The 22480-nt window shown below is 33.6% G+C and overlaps 1 protein-coding gene across 4 annotated transcripts in view; it reads left to right on the top strand.

Annotated features, from left to right (window-relative positions):
• Positions 1-22480, top strand: part of DPP6 (dipeptidyl peptidase like 6) — a 1012545-nt gene that overhangs the window by 670701 nt on the left and 319364 nt on the right. Inside the window, exon 6 of one of the 4 annotated variants that reach the window (XM_051961471.1) lies at positions 9724-9828. The exons of the other annotated variants lie outside the window; for them this stretch is intronic. Within the exon in view, the coding sequence (XP_051817431.1) occupies positions 9724-9741 (18 nt within the window). The 3' untranslated portion in view covers positions 9742-9828. Of the gene's footprint in view, positions 1-9723; positions 9829-22480 lie in introns of those variants that run through there. 4 annotated transcript variants of the gene reach the window in all.

The following is a 22480-nucleotide window of genomic DNA, read 5'->3' as shown; positions in this document are numbered from 1 at the left end:
TTTAAATTTCTCATTGATCCTAGAAAATTTTGATTCCTTTGATTCCCAGGTGACCTTTTTTTTCTTCTTTAGGAAAAAGGTTGGCTCATTGGGTCGAATAATGGACCCTTGGATTAATAATAATTTCAGGAGTGTAGTAGAGTAAACGCTGGAATGAGTCAGTCAACACTTGAAGAATACCAGATCAATGGTATTACTTTGTTAGAGTGAAGGTATAATGTGGCTTATCAGACCAATATGAGCTCAGAAGACTCTGTCACAGGTCAGACACAAATAGTCTACATGAACATTTGAAGTAGAGATATCTCTAAATTTGCACATCTCACATTTTTTGAGCTACTGCAATTCTGCTTCACTCATAGAGCACAGCACCTTTTTTGAGGCAGATATACCATGCTGGGCAGTTCTTTGCCAGTATTTCCTATTTCTCACAATCAATTCCAAAGTTCTTCAGAGAGATCTTGAAATTGTCCTTGTAGCACTTTTGACTACCATATGAGTACCTGCTTTGTAAAATAGTCTTTTAGGCAAACATACATTTGGCATTCAAGCAATATGACTAATCCAACAGAGTTATACTTTCTGTGGTAGAGTTTGAATACTTGGCATTTTAACTCACGAAATTACCTTGATGCCTAGTACTTTATCTTGCCAGGTGGCATATGAGACATGTTGCAAAGATAGGAATATGTAACTTTTCAATCGATTAAAATATCACAAGAGTGTGATGAGGAGTTCAGAATAACACTGTGGTTATGAGTCTCAATAACCGGGAGTATATTAGTGTACTCAATGGTAAACAAAAAATGTTTAGAAGAGGGAAGGGCTGTTTGAGATTTTTTAAGTAGGATAATTATTTCAGTTTCTTCATCTATAAAGGGGTTGAACTGGATAGTTTCTACATTCCTCTCAGTGATAAATATATGATTTTATGACTAATAAATGGAAAATCAGAGAGAATAGAGTGAAAATAAGAAAGACCCAAGTTACAATAAGTGATCAAAAAGGCAAAAGCATCTAGAATGAGGAGTTCAACTTTAAACAAAGGGGGAGGGTAAAGCAGGAGGACCAGTAGCAATTGCTTATATCAAGTTGACCTAATTCTTAAGCATCATCTGCCCCCAATAAAGCTGTTTCTTATGTACCTTATGTGAGGGATGTAGAAGACCCTTACCCAAAATGATTACTCAGAGATCACTCAGTAGAAGGCAGAACAGTTGTTTATTGAAAACCTCCGGAGGATAAACCGTCCCATCACGAGATAAGAAAGAGAAAGCTCGTGGTGGGAGGGCTAAAGAAGTAGTAAAGATACATAGCTTTTATACAAGAAATTGTATCACAAGTAAGAGAACATTGAGAAGGGGAAGGGAAGGCTTCTAATTGGTTGTTGCTATTTGGGGAGATTGGAACGGAAGGTTTCTGTTTCCCTGAAATTTCTTGATTTCAGGGAAACAAAGTCAGGCCTTCAGGCTTAATCAAGCAGATAGTGGTCCAGCTAATAGACTAAATATTGATAAATGTCAAATACCAATAAATGTCATCAGCTCAGGTTAAGTAAATATTATACAGGTCATAGGGGAAACACAGAAATAATAAAATGCAGAAAAAGAATTCATACATTCCTGTAAGTTCTTCACTTTATTCCCCACACTTACAATGGGCCAAACCTGATCAGTCCCTGATCCAGGTTCAAGATTGGACTGAAATGATAAATCTGTAGAATTACCAGACAATTATGTAAAGATTTATTTTGCTATTTCATGAAAAGGATATTAAGCAGAGATATAGTATTAGTAGATATAACTTCCCTGCCTCTCTGTTACTTTTAATGGGAGTCAGCAAGGCTTACTTATTTTTTACTTATAGGCATCAGGAAACTATGTCACAGGGTCTTTAGCAGTCTAAACTACTTAAATCCTGAGTATGGTTAAATACCTCATAAGGAAAAGTTAGCCTAATCAGTATGGGATAGGTTTTTAGTATACTGTTCCTACAACATGTATCCTCCTGAAGTAGAAATCAATTCCAGGACAGTCTAGAGTTTAAGACTGGAAGTATGTGAAGTCAGCCAACTGGAATAGAGAGTACCGAGACAAATTGTGACATGAATAGCATAGGAGGAAATGTAAAATCTTAAAATTTTAAAGAAATTTAGAAAGTCATATAATCCGATTTTTAGCCCAGGACAAAAATTCCTTCTACAGTATTTCTCCCGAGACAAACTGCACCCTTGTTGGGTAACTCTTATTGTTGGCAACTTTTATATGTGTATGTGTGTGTGTGCGTGTGTGTGTGTGTGTGTGTGTATACATACACACACACACACACACATATATATGTGTGTGTATATATATACATATACATATATATGTGTGTATATATATATATATATATATATATATACATATATATATATATATATATATATCATCTTTATAATCTTTACCCATTGCTCCTACTTCTGGGAATTGGGACTTAATATATTAGATTAGAAATCAATCAATCAATTAATGTTTTAGAATATAAACTGCTTGAAGGCAGGCAATATTTTTTAATTGTCCCATCCTAACACATCACTTAATAAATGTTCATTGAATTATTTAACAGAAACATAAAATTATTCTGCTCCAATCTCTCACATAGAACAATCACTTGATCTGTGATTGCCTTGGTACAGGTAAATTGTAAATGAGAAAACTGCCTCTGCCAAAGCAGAGTGGCACTGACTTTGCAGTCTTATAAAGCCACCCAGATCCCTGGGAGGTCAGTGTATCAGATGGAAAAATCTGAAACCTAGTCTTCTTGTTCAAATCCATTTGTCTATATACCGTGTGATAATGCAAGTATAGTATTCTGTATGACAAACCACTAATTGAGGCATCTTTAACATTTCCCTTTAGTCTTTTCTTTTCCAGGCTAAACACTACAGATTTTCTAAACCACTCCTAAAATGATATGCTTCCAGGCCCTTTTACCATCTTAGTCATTTTAAAGTGTGACATGTAGAACTGAATGGGGGGTATATCAGAAGTGGTAAAGAATTGGTTCTGGAATACAATTAGCACATGATTTCTTCCTTTGAAGACAGAACACTCACCCCAGCCCCCACAATTAGAGCTGTGCTCATTTGTTTTAATTCTTCAAAGAATGACATGGATGGGCTCTCCCCCGCTTCTCCCCAGCTATTAGTCATTCCACTGAAGGATACATCGAGACACTTAAGGAAGGAGAGCATCTGCTGCACAGTAGAGATGATCATCATGATTGATGAAATTAATAAATAAAATCAAAAGTACAGGTTGTTGAAGAGAATGTGGAAGAACCAGGATGACACCTTGATTAGTGAATATCACATACATATGACTGCTCATTACATATTCTTTGATGTTGAAGTCATTGTCTCTTCCTCCTTGGACCAAGGACATGAGGGAGTGTTTCTTTGGCTAGTAGGCTATAGGGGGTCCTTTAACAATAACAACAACAAAAAAAAAAATCCTAAAATGACAGGGGGAAAGGCATCTTTAATATGCAGGGTCTTCCAAAAATAGCTGCCATTCTCAGTCCTCTGGGATTCAGTCACACTATTGTTGTTTTTTCTCAGTTCCTCTGGATTTTTTCCCTTTTATAGCACATTATCTCACTTTTTCTAGACTTTGACATATTCACCTTGACTTTTTAGATTTGGAGAAATAAGGCTCTGAATCAATCTGTGGCCTCATTTTCTTTGTTTCATTTGAATTGATTATTAATTAATCTTCTTTGTTCTAAAATAGAAATGATAAATAGAAGTATGTAGAGAATAATTATATATATATGTGTGTATATGTATATATATATATATATATGTATATATATATATATATATATATATACACATATATAAATTGTGTCTAATGGTAGCCATCTCTAAAGTGGAGAGAGGGAAAGAAGAAAAAGAAGAAAAGAAAAAAAAAGAAATTTATATGATAACTCTGTTGTATCTTTTTTTAAAAATAGCCCATTGTACATAGTGCATTTGTAGTTTTATATGCAATCATTTCTTATTATACTATGTTATGGAAATACTTGTTTTATTCCATAAATTAAAAATAAAATAAATTAATAGTACAAAATACTATTTTGAGTATTGAGGACATCAAAGTTAAGGTAACATATGTATGGTATGATTTAAAGTCCAGTAGGTGTATATTCAAGGAATCTGGCAGAACAACTAGTTGGCAGATGGATAGAGCATCAGGACCGGAATCAGGAAGACTCCTTTTTCTGAGTTCAAATATGGCTTCAGACACTTACTACCCATGGGATACCAGAAAAATTACTTAATTTCTGCATCTGTAAAATGAGATGGAGAAAAAAATGACTAAGCATTCCATTATCTTTGCCAAGAAATTCCCAAATGGGGTCATGACAAGTTGGAGATGATAAAAATGCCACAACAGCACTATTCACAGTCTATACATACTTACATTCATATACAACTGTAATTCATTACAATTTATTATGTTATGGTATTAAACACAAAGTTCTATGTGAAATCTAAAGAGAAAAATTGGGAATATGGTTTGAAGATGTGGATTTAATGAAGGAGATGGTATATGAATTTGGCTTTAAAGATTTTGATTAGGCAAAGAAGCAATAGTATTTTTGTTTTAGAGCTGAAAGGGTATCATCTAGGCTGTCTAGTCCAACCTCATTATTTTACCCTTAATAAAACTGAGCATTACTCAAAATCATCTTGCTAGGAAACAGCAAGGTCTTTATTTGAAATTAAGCCTCTTTTTTCTCAATAGTATTTGATTTTTTCCAGTTGCATGTAAAGACTGTATTAAATTCATTTAGGTAAGATTTTATATGCTAATCTTTTTCTCCTTCCCTCTTTTACTTGCCCCATCTCCAAGAAAACAAGCAATCTGATATAGGTTATACATTACAATAATTTTAAACATATTTCCATATTTGAAATATATCATCTAATAGCAAATTAAGTGTTCTTTGCTTCGTATATGTTTCCAAACAAGGACATTTTGGACACATCAAGGACAATGAGCAAAGACAACAAGAGGTATGATTAGGCCAGTGTGATTGCAGTTTATAATGTGTACAGAGAAATTAAAATAACAAAGGACATGAAGATAAATTGTTCAGAAAGGTATACACAAAATATACATGGCCTTGAATGCTTGACAATGGAATCAAACATTGGTTTTTTAAGGGTTATGAAGTCTCTGAAAATGTTTGAATAGGAAGAAATTCATTGCAGTCCCTTAATCATTTTGTCTTTTGGTAAAAGCATACAGTACATAATTAAAAGGGATCTTGAAAAACTATCTAGTTTAACCTTCTTCCTAATGTTTGAATGCATTTGAAGTCTCTATTAAACAATATCCATATCATATCTCCTTCAATACTTCTAGTGACTAGAAGATCACAGCTAATAAAATTGTTGTTGGTGGACATTTTTAATTATTAGAATAAGTGAGCATTTTTAGTTATGTAAGTAAACTCTATCCAGAACAACTATCTCAGGTTTTCCTTCAGATTTTTTATTTCTTAAAATACATGGGCTGTTTTTGGGATAGCAGTTTACTATTCTAAGCTAAGGATCTCCAAAGAGTGAAGTCTCCTAAAGGTCAATAGTATGATCTCAATGAATGTGTAATCAATCAGAGTGAAAAAATGAGTCATATCCCACTAGTCCCATAATAGCCAACTGTTGCATTCGCCTCCAACACAACCACATCTACCTTTATCTTTAAACACTCCTCTACTCTGTCTCTTTCATCCCTGTCTTCCTCCTTTTCAACCTCGGCAGTGACTCTTCCAGGAATTATAACCTAAATACTATTTCCTGGAAAACTTTATCAGCAACTGTACAAATGCCACTGGGGAAATTGCCCTTCCAAGATACACCTATCTCCTCCTCCCTCCACCCTTATTCCAAGATTTACTTCATTTCATCAGCAAGGACATCCGTTGGATGGTGGAATGGTGTGGTAGTGGGCTCTGTGCTTTAGAGCAATGACAAATAAGAGCTCTATTTCTTTCCTTTTAATTTTGGGTAGGACAGAGTAAGTCACACAGGATGAACAGGCAGGAATAAGTTATAATGTACATTCTTTTTCCCAAAACCTAACCCTCTTCCAAACTGCCTTGTTACTGTTTTGTCTTTAATGTCAACCACCTTAGTAACCTTAGTGTAATCCTTCACATTAACTCTCCCTTATATCGTTTATCCAATTATTTTCCAAGTACTCTTCTTCTCTGGTATTTATCCCCTTCTTCCCATTTATACTGCCATTACCCTAATTCAGAATCTCATTCTCACCAGAACTACTGCAGTAACTTCTAACTGAGCCTATTGTCTTTAAGTCTTTACCTGTTTCAATCCATCTTCCTTCCACACATCTGCCAAAGTGATTTTATTAAACTAAATAACTGGCCATGTCATTACCTTAATTAATAAATTTCAGTGGCTCACTTTTGATTCTAGGATTAAATACTATTTCATCTTTATCTCATTTTTAAAGTCTCCATTTTGTTAATGTTTAAAACATGTAGTTACTGGAAGAATAGTACATGTATACAATTTATAAATGAACAAATATGTACACATTGAGGGTAGGGTGTATGTTTAAAAATATTTTATTGACATGGGTCCATGATCAAAAAAATTTGCAAACCATTACCTACACAGCCAATCTCATATTGAGAAACTGAAAAAGAAAATAAAAACAAAAATAAAAAAGGGGCAGCTGGATGATGCAGTAGATGGAAATCTAACCCTGTTATTATTATTATTATTATTATTATTATTATTATATTACATATATATGTATATTATACAATATTTCAAATTTGGTCTCAGATACTTAATATTTACTAGCTGTGTAGCCCTGGAAAAGTCACCTAAGCCCAATTGCCTCTCAAAAAAAAATTATATTGAAAAACTGAGTCATCTTTATCTGTAGCCTCAGAGCTATAGGGAAGGAAGAGTTCCTAGAAACTGACTCAGTAATGTCACTTTCTTCTCTTTAACAGAAAGACCTAGTGATGCAACTAGATGAATGTTCCTAAAGTTTAAGATTCCTAATAATGCAGATGTAAAATAATCTTTTCGGGTTTTCTCAGAAATTTTTTTCAGCATTTTAAAAATAGTTATCTACCAGAATGATATGTATTTGGAAAATGATCCCTATCCATTAGATAGGTATCTGGAAAAGGTCCTTATTTAAGGAATCAGTTGATTTGCCATATATAGTAAAATTTCAATTAACCGAAGAGCTTATAAAATTCATAGGTTATTGGAACTAGAAGAAACCTTTAAGATCATACAGTGCTCACTTTAAAGGTTTGAAAACAACCCCAAAGATATAAGGTTACATGCCAGAGTGCTTAGGCAATGAGATATTGGAGTTTTCTGTTAATTCAAATTTGTATTTCTGTTACTGAGCATCTCTCTAAAATATGAATCTCATTTCCTGCCTTAGTCAGCAGAGTGCACTGGACAGAATTGAATCTTTAATGTTTCAGAATCTTGCAGGTCCTTAGAATGGTCATTATTGACACATAACTGGAATAAGGAATATAATGAACAGATTCTTGCATAGGTAATCAAGACATAGAACTTTAAAATTAGAAATTAACTTAGGTCATATGGTCCAATCTTCAAGTCAAGTTTAAGACTCAATCTCTTGCGTGAAGAGACTTATATTAACTGATGCTAAGTGAAGTGAGCAGAACCAGGAGATCATTGTACATGGCAACAGCAAGATTATATGAAGATCACTTCTGATGGATGTGGCTCTTTTCAACATCAAGGAGACTCAGGCCATTTCCAATGGTCTTGTGATAAAGAGAGCCATCTGCAACCAGAAAGAGATTTATGGGAACTGAGTGTGGACCACACTTTTTTATTGTTATTTGTTTGCATTTTGTTTTTTTCCTCATTTTTTTCCTTTTTTAACTGATTTTTCTTGTGCAACATAATAATTGTGGAGATATATAGAAGAATTGAATGTTTAACATATATTGGATAACTTGCCACTGAGGAGAGGGGTGGGGGAAAGGGAAGGAAAAAATTTGCAACACAAGGGTGAATTTTGAAAATTACCTAGGCATATTTTTTGAAAATAAAAAACTTTAATTAAAAAAAGAAAGTCAAAAAAAAAAAAAAAAAGACTCAATCTCTTCCATGACATCCTTCCAGAATCTGTTATGTTCCCATGTTGGAGGATTCCATAACATAATATAGTGCAAAATATTGGAGTCAGAGAAGCTGGATTTAAATCCCAGTCCTACCATTTTCTGTCTTTAGAACTATATGTGAGGGAATTAATGAAAAAAAAATCAAATGAAGGTGGCCTAGCTGTACCAGATCTAAAATTATATTATAAAGCTGCAGTTACTAAAACCATCTGATATTGGCTAAAAAATAGACTAGTTGATCAATGGAATAGGTTAGGTTCAAAGGACAAAATAGCCAATAACTTTAATAATCTAGTGTTTGACAAACCCAAAGACCCCAGTTTCTGGGATAAGAACGCATTATTTGACAAAATTTGCTGGGATAATTGGAAATTAGTATGGCAGAAACTAGGCATTGACCCACACTTAACACCGTACACCAAGATGAGGTCAAAATGGGTTCATGACCTAGGCATAAAGAATGAGATTATAAATAAATTGGAAGAGCATAGAATAGTTTACCTCTCAGACCTGTAGAAGAAGGAGGAATTTGTGACCAAAGAAGAACTAGAGATCACTATTGACCACAAAATAGAAAATTTTGATTATATCAAATTGAAAAGTTTTTGTACAAACAAAACAAATGCAGACAAGATTAGAAGGGAAACAATTAACTGGGAAAATATTTTTACAATCAAAGATTCTGATAAAGACCTCATTTCCAAAATATATAGAGAATTGACTCTAATTTATAAGAAATCAAACCATTCTCCAATTGATAAATGATCAAAGGATATGAACAGACAATTCTCAGATGAAGAAATTGAAACTATTTATAGACATATGAAAATATGCTCCAAATCATTATTAATCAGAGAAATGCAAATTAAGACAATCTGAGATACCACTACATACCTGTCAGATTGGCTAGAATGACAGGGAAAGATAATGTGGAATGTTGGAGGGGATGTGGGAAAACAGGAACACTGATACATTGTTGGTGGAATTGTGAACAAATCCAGCCATTCTGGAGAGCAATTTGGAACTATGCTCAAAAAGTTATCAAACTGTGCATACCCTTTGATCCAGCAGTGTTTCTACTGGGCTTATACCCCAAAGAGATACTAAAGAAGGGAAAGGGACCTGTATGTGCCAAAATGTTTGTGGCAGCCCTGTTTGTAGTGGCTAGAAACTGGAAAATGAATGGATGCCCATCAATTGGAGAATGGTTGAGTAAATTGTGGTATATGAACGTTATGGAATATTATTGTTCTGTAAGGAATGACCAGCAGGATGAATACAGAGAGGACTGGTGAGACTTACATGAACTGATGCTAAGTGAAGTGAGCAGAACCAGGAGATCATTATATACCTCAACAATGATACTGTTTGAGGGTGTACTCTGATGAAAGTGGATCTCTGTGATAAAGAGAGCTAATTCAATTTCAATAGATCAAAGATGGACAGAAGCCGCTACACCCAAAGAAAGAACACTGGTAAATGAATATAAACTGTTTGCATTTTTGTTTTTCTTCCCAGGTTATTTGTACCTTCTGAATTCAATTCTCCCCATGCAACAAGAAAACTGTTCGGTTCTGCACACATATATTGTATCTAGGATATACTGTAACCTATTCAACATGTAAAGGACTGCTTGCCATCTGGGGGAGGGGGTGGAGGGAGGGAGGGGAAAAATTGGAACAGAAGTGAGTGCAAGAGATAATGCTGTAAAAAATTATCCTGGTATGAGTTCTATCAATAAAAAGTTATTAAATAAATAAATAAATAAAATAAAGAGATCAGAAACTAAGGAGAAAAAAAAAGAACTATATGTGAATTCTTTTTAACATCTATAGCCCTTAGCTTCCTTGCATGAACAATAAAGTAGTTGGATGATATGACTACAAATTAATAACATGATATTTAAATTCTCATGAAATGGAACAGCAATGCCTAGTACAAAGCAATAGGAGAATTAATTGAATGTGGAGTTACCCGGAACAAGTTTTGAAAGGGACTTTTTTGTTTTATTTTCATTACTCTTTAATATCAGTTTGTCTTCTCCATGATGATTCCTGAAATTGTTTTTCAGTCAGTTGAACATTCTGGTTATTTTGACCCTAAGCAACAGAGATTTTATAATATTTGTTTCCCATTCTTAGGTAAGACAAAAGAAAGAAGGAAAGATTCATGTATTCAAACTCCATAAAACCTCATATGTTGAAACATATATATATATATATATATATATATATATATATGCAATGTCTGTACTCTCCAAGGTTTTCTGGTGGCACACAATACCTGGAATACTCTGAGTACAGCACATTTTGAAGAAAGAGTTATAAAGACAATAGCCTCTCAAAAGCAGTGACTATGAGGATTCTGGGAAGATGGTGGAGTAGGTCAGAAAATTCCAGCCTCTCCAGATTTCCTCCATAAATAAAATGAAACTGTTCCTCAAGACAAACATAGATTGGTGGGGAAAAAAATATTAGTTGGGACAGAACAATGGAGAAACTTCAAAGAAAGGTCCCAGGATGGAGGTTTGGCCTGTGAAAAGTATAAAAACTTCCAGGCTAGCTCTACTGAAACAGATGGGAGCCCTGGGTTTAGTTGGCTTCTGAAATACTTCAACCCCAGTCAAAAGAATTTTTACTTCCCAGACTGTGTTGGGAGTGGGGAGTCTAAATATGAGAAGGTTAAGGGGGAACTTTTGCTGATAAATAATGCCAAGCCCAATTGTGCTGCTGAAACTCAGCCTTGGGAGAGAAGCAACCAGCATGTCTGATGATTGCAGAAGCAGAAGCTTTCCTGCTGGTGGTTGTGGACCCTTACAGGCAAATGAAATTCAGTTTGGGGTTCTAGACCAGAGGGTGAACTGAGGAAAGACCTGACTCTAGAGGCATCATATACTCTAACCTATGATAGAGGTGATTACACTAACATATTCTTATTTTTAAAAAAATGATAAGACAAATGAAAAGGAATCCAACTATAAAAAGTTACTATGCAAATAAGGAAGACCAGGATTCATCTTCAGAGAAGGATACTGAAGTTGAAAAAAAGCCTCTCCTATCCCAAAGGGTAACATGCCCCAAAAGAATTCATAGAAGAACTCAAAAACAATTTTAAAAATAAAATTAGAGAGATGGGAGAAAAACTAAAACTAAACATAAGAACAATCCAAGAAAAACAAGAAGATTATGAAAAGAAAGACAATCAAGAAAAGTAGATCCAGAGTCTTAAGGAAGAAAATGACTCTGAAGATTAGAATTGGATAAGAGGAAGCAAGTGAAGTTATAAGAGACCAAGAAATATTGAAATAAAATATAAAGAATTAAAAAATGGAAGCGAACATGAGATACCTCATAAGAAAAACAATAGACTGAAGAACAAATCAAGAAAAGAAAACATAATAATTGGCTATCTGAAAGCTATGACTCCCCCAAAAAAGAACCTTGATACAATAATACAAGAAATAATTGAAAATTTTCCTAAAATGATAGGATAAGAGAGGAAAATAGAAACAGCAAAAATCCATCAATCACCACTTCAAAGAGTCCTACAGCAAAAACATATAATAGCATCATTGCTAAGTTCTGAAAATCCCAGATCAAAGACAAAATTTTATAAGCAACCACAACCATCACAACAGTTTCAATTTGCTGAAGCTACAATTAGAATAACATAAGGCCTATCAGCATCTGCAATAAAAGACTATAGGTCCTGGAATACTATATATTGAAAATTTAAAGAACTGAAGCTGCAGCTGAAAAGAATATATCCAGCAAAATTAAGTAAAATACTGTATTTAAAAAAATTTAAAAAATGAATTGTCAGATTTTTAGGACTGTGTTGCAAACAAATCTGAGCTCAATAGAAAATTTGGCATATAAGAGCTAATGACGAAGACTAATTTCAAGGGATTCAATAAGGACAAACTATTCATGTTTTATATGTGGAAATATTAACCATATGTGTAAGATTGACATTAGTAATTGGTTAATCCAAAAGAAAGATTGGGGTAGAGCTGGGGATGATATAATTCAAAACAAGCAAAACCTTGTAAGAAAATGTAAAAACAATAATTATGATATATAAATGATATGTAAGAGTAAGAAATAACACAGAGGAATTAGATGAGGAAGGAGGGATGATAGTTCTGAAATCCATGAAGAACAGTATACATAGAAAGGTATAATATTCTCCAAAATTTACAAAGAAAGAAAAGGGGGAGAGAATAGGATAAAGCAAAATATAGAAGAATGTGTAGATTGACAGTAATAGGATAATTGTGTAGATTAATGGGAAAGTGATAAAAAGGAAGGGAAAAAGTAGGGATGAGAGATGGGAAGTATCATTGGGTCAGGGAGGGGAGGTTAAATAATAGCAAGTCAAGCTAGCAGGTAGAAGTAAAATAGAAAAATTAACAAGTATCAGAAAGGATGTAATGTGTATATTGTGAATGTATATGTATGTGTGTATACAGACACACACACATATATAGATGTGCACATAAATAAATCTGTGTTTAACTGTGGCCTGCTTGAGGGAGGTGGGGAGAAGACAGAGAGAAAAAAGAATAAAAGAGAAAGTGTACAGCAAAGAACAAAAGAAAATCTACAAGAAAGCAAAGATGGACAGTTCTGAATATAATGTATTCTATTATTACATATACTTTCTTGAAATAGAAATTTATTGTTACATATTTTTATTCTTTTTTATTTTCTGCTGTATACATGACAAATTTTTCTTCTTTTTTTCTATTTTCTATTTAAATTTAAATACATTTTCAAAAGAAAAACAAAAGTAATGACTATAAGAGAACTTTTTTTTCATTTTTCTATCTGGAAAATAAAGTTGAAAGAGCTGAAACTTTTAAATAAAGAAAAAATAGATTTAGTCAGGACCTACTGTGTAAGTCAAAGCATTTGGACTTAATACTCTTCAAAAAGGTACTTCCTTTATGTCCCTTGGTTGTTTGATTCTCTGTGAAGGATGTTTTTGCAAAGGGATGATAGCTGATCCTGCATTAGAGCAAAGAGCAGGCAGGTTAGACTTCTGTGACTTCCCTGTTATTTTTAAAGTAGCACATTCAATCATTACTGTTTTTTTTTTTAATATCTACCAGTTTTATAGGGACTAGGCACCAGGTAACTTATTTGCCATGCTTGACAAACTTAGCTTATCTGTACCACCCCCTCCTGATGATCTCTACATTTCTATTTTTATTCTTTCTAATTAGTGATTAAATTCAATTTGCCTGGAAATTTGATTGCATTTCCCATCCATATAGGCAGATTTCCTAGTCTGTCAGTACAGACACAGTATTGAAAAACTGTTCAGTCTTAATTCTCTTTTGGTCTTTTTCCTTGTCATTTTCCTTCTAGGGTTCTGATCTGATAGCCTAATTATATTTTCTCTTTCTCCTTACATTAAGTTTTTGCATATTTTTACATGTGACTGGATTTCCAAATCATGAGCTGGCTATTTCTTAAAGCCAGTTGTGAATGGAAACATTCAATCATTTGCAATTTTATTTTTAAGAAAGCCTAGATGTTTAAGGAATCCTAAATAAAATCCTAGAATTCCAAATAGATTTTTTTTTGCTGAATCATGCACTCGGGGATCATGCAACCAATATATGGTACAATAGCATTTAAAACTAAGAGAACTATCTACTCTAACTACCTTCATTTCACAACTGAAAAATCTGAGATTCAAGGAGTTTGAGGGTCTTTGAGAAGCAAATCTCTCCCCCTGAATGAGATGAATTTCATATAAAATAATCCACGTAATCATGTAAGAGCTTTAATATGGATTGCCATTATCACTGTTGAAAGCATGGGTATTTCAGTTGGCAGAGCAACTGACTGGCAGCCTGAGACTCTGAGAAGCTGTCAATAGAGAGAACACTTTGACCAAGAGTCTTTTCCTAGCTGGCTTTTTTAGCTACAAAAAGAAATGTCCCTTTGTTGGAGCTTTCTAGTCTAAAAGTAATGTTGAAAATGGAGCATAGAATTGAATTAAAGTGTTTGACTTCAAATTTCATCTCTGTAACTCTATTTCTATGACTTGTGGAAATTCCTTTCAATTCTCTTGACTTCATTTCCTTAATATTAAATGGAGGGTTTAGATTAGATGACTTCTTAGATTTGTTTCACCTCTAAAACTATGAAACATATCTTCCATTCTAAAAGTATTGTAATATGCAATTATTCAGGGATAATTGTAGGAATTAGCCTGTGGTAAGGAAGATAGGCAAAAAGGTATACTGGTAAGAACCAGTTTGTCCAAGTAATAAACTTGAAGGTGGATAACATTTAAGTTTAACTCCCAATTAAAACACAGTAACTATCTTTGTGGTTTTAGAAAAGTCACTTAATTTGATTTTCATAGCTTCAATCTCCTTATCAATTGACAGGAGATGAAAATACTAATATTACCTCATAAAATTATTTTAAAGATCACATGAGATGTAAAATGCTTTGTAGAGCTTAAAATCCTATTTATATGAGTAGTTTTCAATACATAGAATAGTGAGCAATGGAACAAAAGAAGGAAAGTGTAGAACATCCTCAGGGAATGATTAGTAGTTCATGGCTTGTGTCTCATATTCTTTTTTTTCTCCCTGGCTTATGGAACCCATAAAGGTAAATCACATGAGGTATAGTCATGAAGTTATTTTGAAGGCATATTGTTCAGTACCTTTGCTGCCAAGCTATGGAATTTAGACTTTATCCATTAGGCAATGGGACATTATAGAAGATTTTTGAGAAAGGGAGTGATATCAATCTATTACTTCTATTAGGAAAATTGATTTGACAGCAACATATAGAATGGATTACAGGGAAGGAGACATATCATATTATTACAATGGTCAAGCTGAGTGGTAATTAAAATGTAGAGGAGATAATGCGGCAGGGGCATTGGGATTGGGAAGGCTGTTATAGATAAGAGACATTCAGAACAGAATCAACAGGTCTTAAAACCAGTGAACTGTAACATGGGATGGGAGGGAAAAGGAAATATAAAAAAAATTGACTGATGTTTTTGAAGTTAAGTTACTGAAATTGTACACTATTACCTGATCTCTTGGTCTGTTGATCAGGTAATGACAAGAAGAGTGGTTCTCTTATGAGTTCTTAAGTTTTAAGTCTTAAGGACATATGAGTTCTTAGAGTTTGGGATATAAAATCATAGCTATAAAATAAGAAGTATCTTTAAAGCCCAAATAGACCACCCCATTCTTTTATAAGTGGGAAGCAAAGATTCAAAAAGGACAAATAAATTGCCCAAAGTTACATAACTAGAAAATGCCAACATTGGTATTTGAACCAAGATGCTCTGCCTATGAGATGCCAGTGGAAAATCCATGATAAACCATCTAGCAATGCAGTTGGAATCGTGGGCCATGAGCTTAGGGAAAATATAAAGACTAGAGATACAGGTTCAGAAGTCATTTGCATTGAAGCAATATAAAATGAATATAATATGTTTTAATTGAAGCTTTGTTTTGAGAATAAAATGAAACAATATTTTTAAAAGCACTTGATTTTAGAGCACTGTATGTGTTGTATCTGTAAAGAAATGGATAGTAGCATGAATACTAAATCATGAGGCAGGAAGTATGATTTCTGGGCCCTAAATAGCTGTGTAACTTCTTGAGTAAGTCAGTTTTCCCCATGGACTAACATTTTTCCAATTATAAAATATTACTTTTTTCAAGATTTCTCAAGCCCTAAACAAAAATCCTCATAAAAATTCAATGTAGGAATTAATAACAGTAGGGACAACAACAGTGAAGGAAAAGAAAGCTTTTAAAATTTCCCCAAGAATATAAAGAAAAAAGACCATGATCCTGCATTGAGACTAATATTCAAGTAAGGAGTTGTCTAAACCCACTGTGGTCATATTAATTCACTGTACAGACTGTTCTAATCATGTCCCAAGATCTTATAGCTGGTACAGAAAAGAAAAAAGAAAAGAAACAGTGTTTGCTTAGAAGTAAATATTAGATATGAGATTCCTCCCAAAAAGAGAAAACTAATGCCACTAAGAAGGAATAGCCTCTTCCAAGGAAGAATGATGTGAATCTGTTAATGCCATCCAAGAAAGCTTCGAAGAAGACAAGGCCATTTTAACCAAGAGATTATTTACTACATCATGTATTTGTGAATTTAACATATAAGTAGAGAGATCTGGGACATGTATCCAGGATTTGAGGAAGAGTCAACCAAGACTCCTCAAAATTGATAACCATTCTTCATCTTGAACAATATGTGTGAGCACAAATGATACTTAAATAAGGGATCTAGAAATCATTTTTAAGGAAGATGAAAGCTTGGCCAAGAATCTGAAAATCTTAGTGGGGTGAATTGTAAATCCCTCATTCATGCCAATTATCTGCAAGAGAGAAGCAGTTTGGGGATGCAAATGGCTGGTTAGAAAGGGAGGTTTGAAAAATAGAATTTGAAATTTTGGATCATATATTCAACTAGGAATGATGAGATCTTGCCCAGGGATGGAATGTACCTAACAAGGGCTGGTAAAAAGGTTATTTAGTCCTTAGAAATCCAATCAAATGGGCTTTAAACCAAAAAGGGAAAGAGCTGGAGAAAAAATGCCTGGATATGTAGATAACTAAAAGATTAACTACCCTGAATAAACAAGATTAACTTTACAGTCACTCCAAATTTCACAGGAGACAAAATCCAGGAAAGGAGCCAACAATAAAAGGCCTCGGGCCTTCATAGAGAAATTCACTAAGTATGAGTAACAAACATGGTGAACCTCTGACTGGAATGTGACTTGTGAAGGATATAGCTCACTATAAAAGGAATAGACTGGGTAAGAGGGAAGGGAAAGAGATTAATAGCCTTCTACTTTATGAAAGATATAATCATCTAATAACCAAAATGCTGAAGGGCATTAAGAGAATATCAACAGAGGTAAAAACAGAAGGTGTGATGAGTCTCCAATTATCTAGTTATTTGCTACAGTTCTGTTTGTGTCTGTTCTCTGACTCTCAGGGTAGCTAACAATTTATTGGCTTTCCTTAATGAAGTCTGTCTTCCTAAAAAGAGAGCAAACAATGAGAAGCAGTTCTAATTTAGACCTTATTCTCACTAATAAGAAGAAACAGGTTGAAGAAGTGCAAATTTATAGGAACCTTGAGAGAAAATGACCATTCTATTTTAGAATTTATGATAAAGAATAAGAGGAAATTGTGAGCATGGTTTGACCAAACATATTTGACTGAACCATTTTACCAACTTGTATTTGTGTCTGTCATATTATAATTCATTAATAAATGCTTCATAATAGGGAGGAGCTACTATTATTATATATAGTTTACAGATGACGAAATTGAGATTAAATGACTTGCTCAGGCTCACACAGCTAGTATCTTGGGTTGAATTTGAACTCAGTTGGCTCTGACTCCTAATTCCAGTGCTCTGTCCCCTGCATTAAAAATTTCCTGTTTAGAGTGAGCATTGCCTTTAGTAAAGTCTGTGTCAGCAGCTTAACTCTGGTCTACTCCTTGCTCTGGCCTGACTTTTCTATTCTGGACATTTCTTTTTCTCGACTTTTGCTGCTTGGACATTTTATTTAGATGTTTGTATTTTCTTTGTCTTTCTTTTCCTTCTGGTTTTCTGATCTACTTACTTTGATCTAGACTAGAGTGCCTTTGTACATACTAACTGAATTGTTCATCGGATTTTGAACTCTCAGCTCCACTCTACTTAGAAATTGACAATTATCAACATAAATCTGACTCATATATGTATGCATTTCCTATACTCCTGCTGCTATTTTTGAGTCTTTTGTCTTATCTTCATATTCAAGTTGTTGTTCAGTCACTGTTATGTACAACTCTCCATGACCCCATTTTCTTGGCAAAGATACTCGGAATTGTTTGCCATTTCTTTTCCAGCTCATTTTACAAAGGGGAAACTGAGGCAAACAGAATTAAGTAACCTATCCAAGATCACATAATTAGGAAGTGTCCAAAACCAGATTTGAACTCAACTCTTCCTGACTCCAAACCCAGTTCTCTATTTACTGTGCCATCTAGCTGTCCATAATTCCATTATTGACATGAAACTGAATTCTAGCAAAGAATATTTTGACAGTTTTTTTTGTCTTAATTAGAAACAGTTTGCAAAGTGTGATGTGATTGCAAATAAAAAATTTATTCAATTATCCTATTTGATTTCAGGGTTCCTGAGAGAAGGGAAGGAGAATCTTGGCATTCAGGATATGGAATTAATTTTGAGCTATATGATTTAAGGGGAGTATCTATTATAGACATTAGTGGTAGATACGAGATCATGTTACCTACAGGTTAGGGGATTGGAATACCTCACAGAATAATTTAATATTTACCTAAGTGTTAATTTGAACTTTTAGTACTTTGGGATAGAAGAGAAGGAAAATTAGATAGCAGAAAACTAATTTTTTTCTAGCTGCCTGGCAGCTAATAAAATTTGTCATTATTGTAGAGATTTCACAACCTTAACATGAAAATCTAGAACTTGGGAGTAAGCTCTTAGACTGGCTTCTTTCTCTCTAGTCCATTTTATTCAATATAAACAGACCCTTAAACCAGTCTGAGATGAATATAGAACATGAGGTTGTCATGGGCAGAGTTGAATGGTGGGAGCGTGGTCCTGTTTAGCATTATCCTCTTACAGAGAGGGTGGTTTGGGGGAACAGGGAACATCATTTTCCTCATATGGCTTTCTTTCATTACCTCCCAAGCTGTTCTGTAAGCTCACAAAGCCACTTTTGAGTCAAACTACAGCAATCCTTGATGGGATCCCTCCATGAGGCCATCTATTTAATACATAAGAGCCAGTGTTCCTATGCTTCTCCTGGGGAAATCATAGCTGCTTTATCACTCTACTAATAATAAAAGAAAAATCTAGAGCCATATGCTCTTGTCACATGTTCATGGCAACTCTTTGGAATTTTTCTTTATTTATAGCCCTTTTAAAGAGATCTCAGCAGCTTTGCAAAGTGCATCTTCCACACTTCCCTGAAACCCCACTTCTCAATACAGTGATTGCTCTTCCAAAATCAGTGAGGAAGAGGATGTTCTGAATGAGTAGATACTTTGGTTTATTGAATTATTACATATACCACAATAGATTCCTTTTCAAAGAGTGAGATTATAATCATAGTCATTCAATAGTTTTCACACTTCTTAGTCTCAGGATCTCTTCACAGACTATTCAGGGCCTAAAAAAGTTTGTTACATGAATTCCATCTATCAGTATTTACCATATTAGAAAATAAACTGATAAAAATTTAAAATTATTATTAATTTTTAAATAACAATAAACTTATTATATTATGTGGAATCTCAAACCTGTTTTATGAAAAATAGTTATATTTTAAGACAAAAATATTTGAGACAAGTGGCAATGTATTACATGATTTTGTGAATCTCTTTAGTGACCAGCCTAATAGAAGATTGTTGGATTTTCATTTTTGCCTCTCCATACAATATGTTGCATTGTGTTGTTTGGTTTGTTTGTTATGACAGCCTAGTTTCATATAGATATTTAATTAAAAGAAGGAGTATTTAATACATAAATAATGTCTTATATTATAGTGAAAATAGTTTGACCTCACGGATTCCTTAAAAGAAAACCTTTAAGAATCACTGAAACATTTAGATTAAGAACTGTTAAATAGAAATGCACAATATGGTTACACACACACACACACACACACACACACTATATAGATAGATAGATACATATGTATCTGTATATACATATGCATGTGTATATATGTACACATATATGTGTATGTATGTACATATATACAAATATATATTCACATATTTGTATCTAATGGTAGCCATTTCTGGAGCAGGTTAGGGAGGGAAAGAAAAAATATAAAAAATTCACTGCAGAGAATAAATTAAATTTTTAGGGAAACAGTATGGTGAGCTTTGAAAACAATATATTGTACTTATATGGTTTTTAAAAACAGCATAAACATAAATTCATGGTTTTATAGTGAATCCTCTTTTTAGGTTGTGCTATGTACATGGAAATGTTCCCTTTTTTGTCTTTATGTATTTAAATTCAAAATGCATTTTAAAATATTTTTTTTAATTTTCAAAAATTTAAAAATTACTAATCTAGTCTAAAAATTCATTTAATGGATGAAAGAAATGAAATTGAAAAAGGGGAAATGATTTCATAAAGCGATATGGCAATTTAGTGGCAGAATCAGGATCAAAACCCAAATCTCCTAATTCCAATCCAACAAGTTTTCTCTTATATCACATTGCTAAATTACATTTACCATTCAGATTATGTAACATAATTAGACCTTTATTGAAATGGTTAAACTGAACATTAGGATACTTCCAAGGAATTCATCAGAATTCATTGAGTGAATGAAGTTTATAGAATATTGGAGCAGGAAGGCACCTTAGAGACTTGCTTAACCTGGGATGCAGAGACTTTTTTTTCCACCAAGGGGGTTATGGGATCCATGAACTCAGAGGGGGCAACAATTGCATCTTTATTTCCAGTGATCCTCTAAGTGATATTGAACATTTCTCTCAATTATTTAAAAGCATTTTGAGGAGTCCAAAGGCTTCACCAGATGCCAAAAGGATCCATCCATGATACAAAAAGTTAAGAATGCCTGTTTAATTCCAAATCTCCCATTTTACAGATGAGGAAACCCAACCCAGAGAAATGAAATGATTTCTCTATCATCTAGCATGTTATGTGGCACATAGTAGTTACTAAATACTTGGTGATTAACTAATTGACCTCCCTGAATTATATTCTGGGCACTCAGGAGGGTTAGAATTGAAATAAAGATTTAAATAATATTCTTCTGACTCAAAATACAGTATTCTCTTTTTCCATTAGAACATACTACCCAAGAGTCAGAGTCAATATTGTGGACCAGCAGTTCTGGTTAGTGAAGAATTCCCAATAATCATATTGTGGATGAAATAAGTCTTATGGTTGGTGAGATATCTTGCAAAATAAGCAGATTTTAAGCTTGCCTATAAGCTTATTTTGGGGATATTAGGTTTACCTAATAAGTATTTACTTGCTTCACCCTAGGATATTATCTAATGATTATCCTAGTATACACATTAGGTTAAACTATTCCTTAGGCATTTAAATACTATTGTGTACTATAAAACTCTAGCTCTCAAGAATATAAGGACTAAATCATTCCAGTTAGCAACCTTCCCAGATAAAGAGTTAATATACTATGTTAGAGTACTTTGGATTTTAAGCAGTATCTTATGAGTGAGTGGTTGTTTTTGCTGAAATTTTTTCTAAAGTGTAGTATTCACTTCCTCATCTTATAAAGCAGTTTATTAAAGATAATTTAATCTTCTCCTTATGACTCAGGATCACTCTTCCAAAAATCACATATTATGTGTACTATATGTTTATAGATGTGGCTACAGATGGAAATGATATGGGGCATAGGGCAGAATGGGTTTTGACCACCACAAAATCCTTGATGCTTATTTCTTGACACAGTTATGGATGTTGTCTCACTTTTGACCACTGGGGCATATCCCCTCCAAAAAAAGATCTGTGTAACCTCATAATCTCAAAGACTGTTAATGCAAAAATTAATTTGTACATCAAAGGCTAAATTAGCTTTCTCTCAAGGGTTTTTTTTTAAATATACAGTTGTCAATTTCTTTGTTGTTATCTGTATCCATTAACTTAAGATATGGTGTGGCATAGTAGAAAAAGCCTGAAGTGTAGAGAGGGAAGGCTTTGAATTTGAGTGCCAGCTCTGTTATTTACTAGCTTTGGGCACTATGATAAAGCCCATGAATTCCACTTCAAAAACAATGTTTTTAAATGTGTAAAATAAAATGTATAGAGTTATTAAGGAAGCCAGTTTAAATACTTATCAAAAATTCTTTTTAAAAAGTAAGTCATAGACCCTAGATTAAAAACTCTTGGGCATTGTGATGCTCTCTAATTCCCATTCCTATTTTAAATGTTCTGATTTTATTCTGACTGACTTCTCCACTATTTAGTCATACAATGAACTTTAGGCATATCCTTAACAATTTGTACCCATTTTATTGACTCATGTTCTGAATGTGGATGCTCCACCATTCAGTAATTCATATTCAGGTATTCTGAGGTGATATAACCTTGATGGCTGTATATTTTACATCATCACCATTAAAAGAGAAGCAAATTGCCAAAGTGTTTTCCATTGTACTGATGTGGTGAAGACTTTAGGAATAACCCAGGTTATTCCTTGGGGTTGG

This window comes from Antechinus flavipes, chromosome 5 (assembly GCF_016432865.1).
Source record: "Antechinus flavipes isolate AdamAnt ecotype Samford, QLD, Australia chromosome 5, AdamAnt_v2, whole genome shotgun sequence".
NCBI lineage: Eukaryota > Metazoa > Chordata > Mammalia > Dasyuromorphia > Dasyuridae > Antechinus > Antechinus flavipes.
Note: the sequence above shows the minus strand (reverse complement) of the source record. Positions and strands in the feature narration are given on the sequence as shown.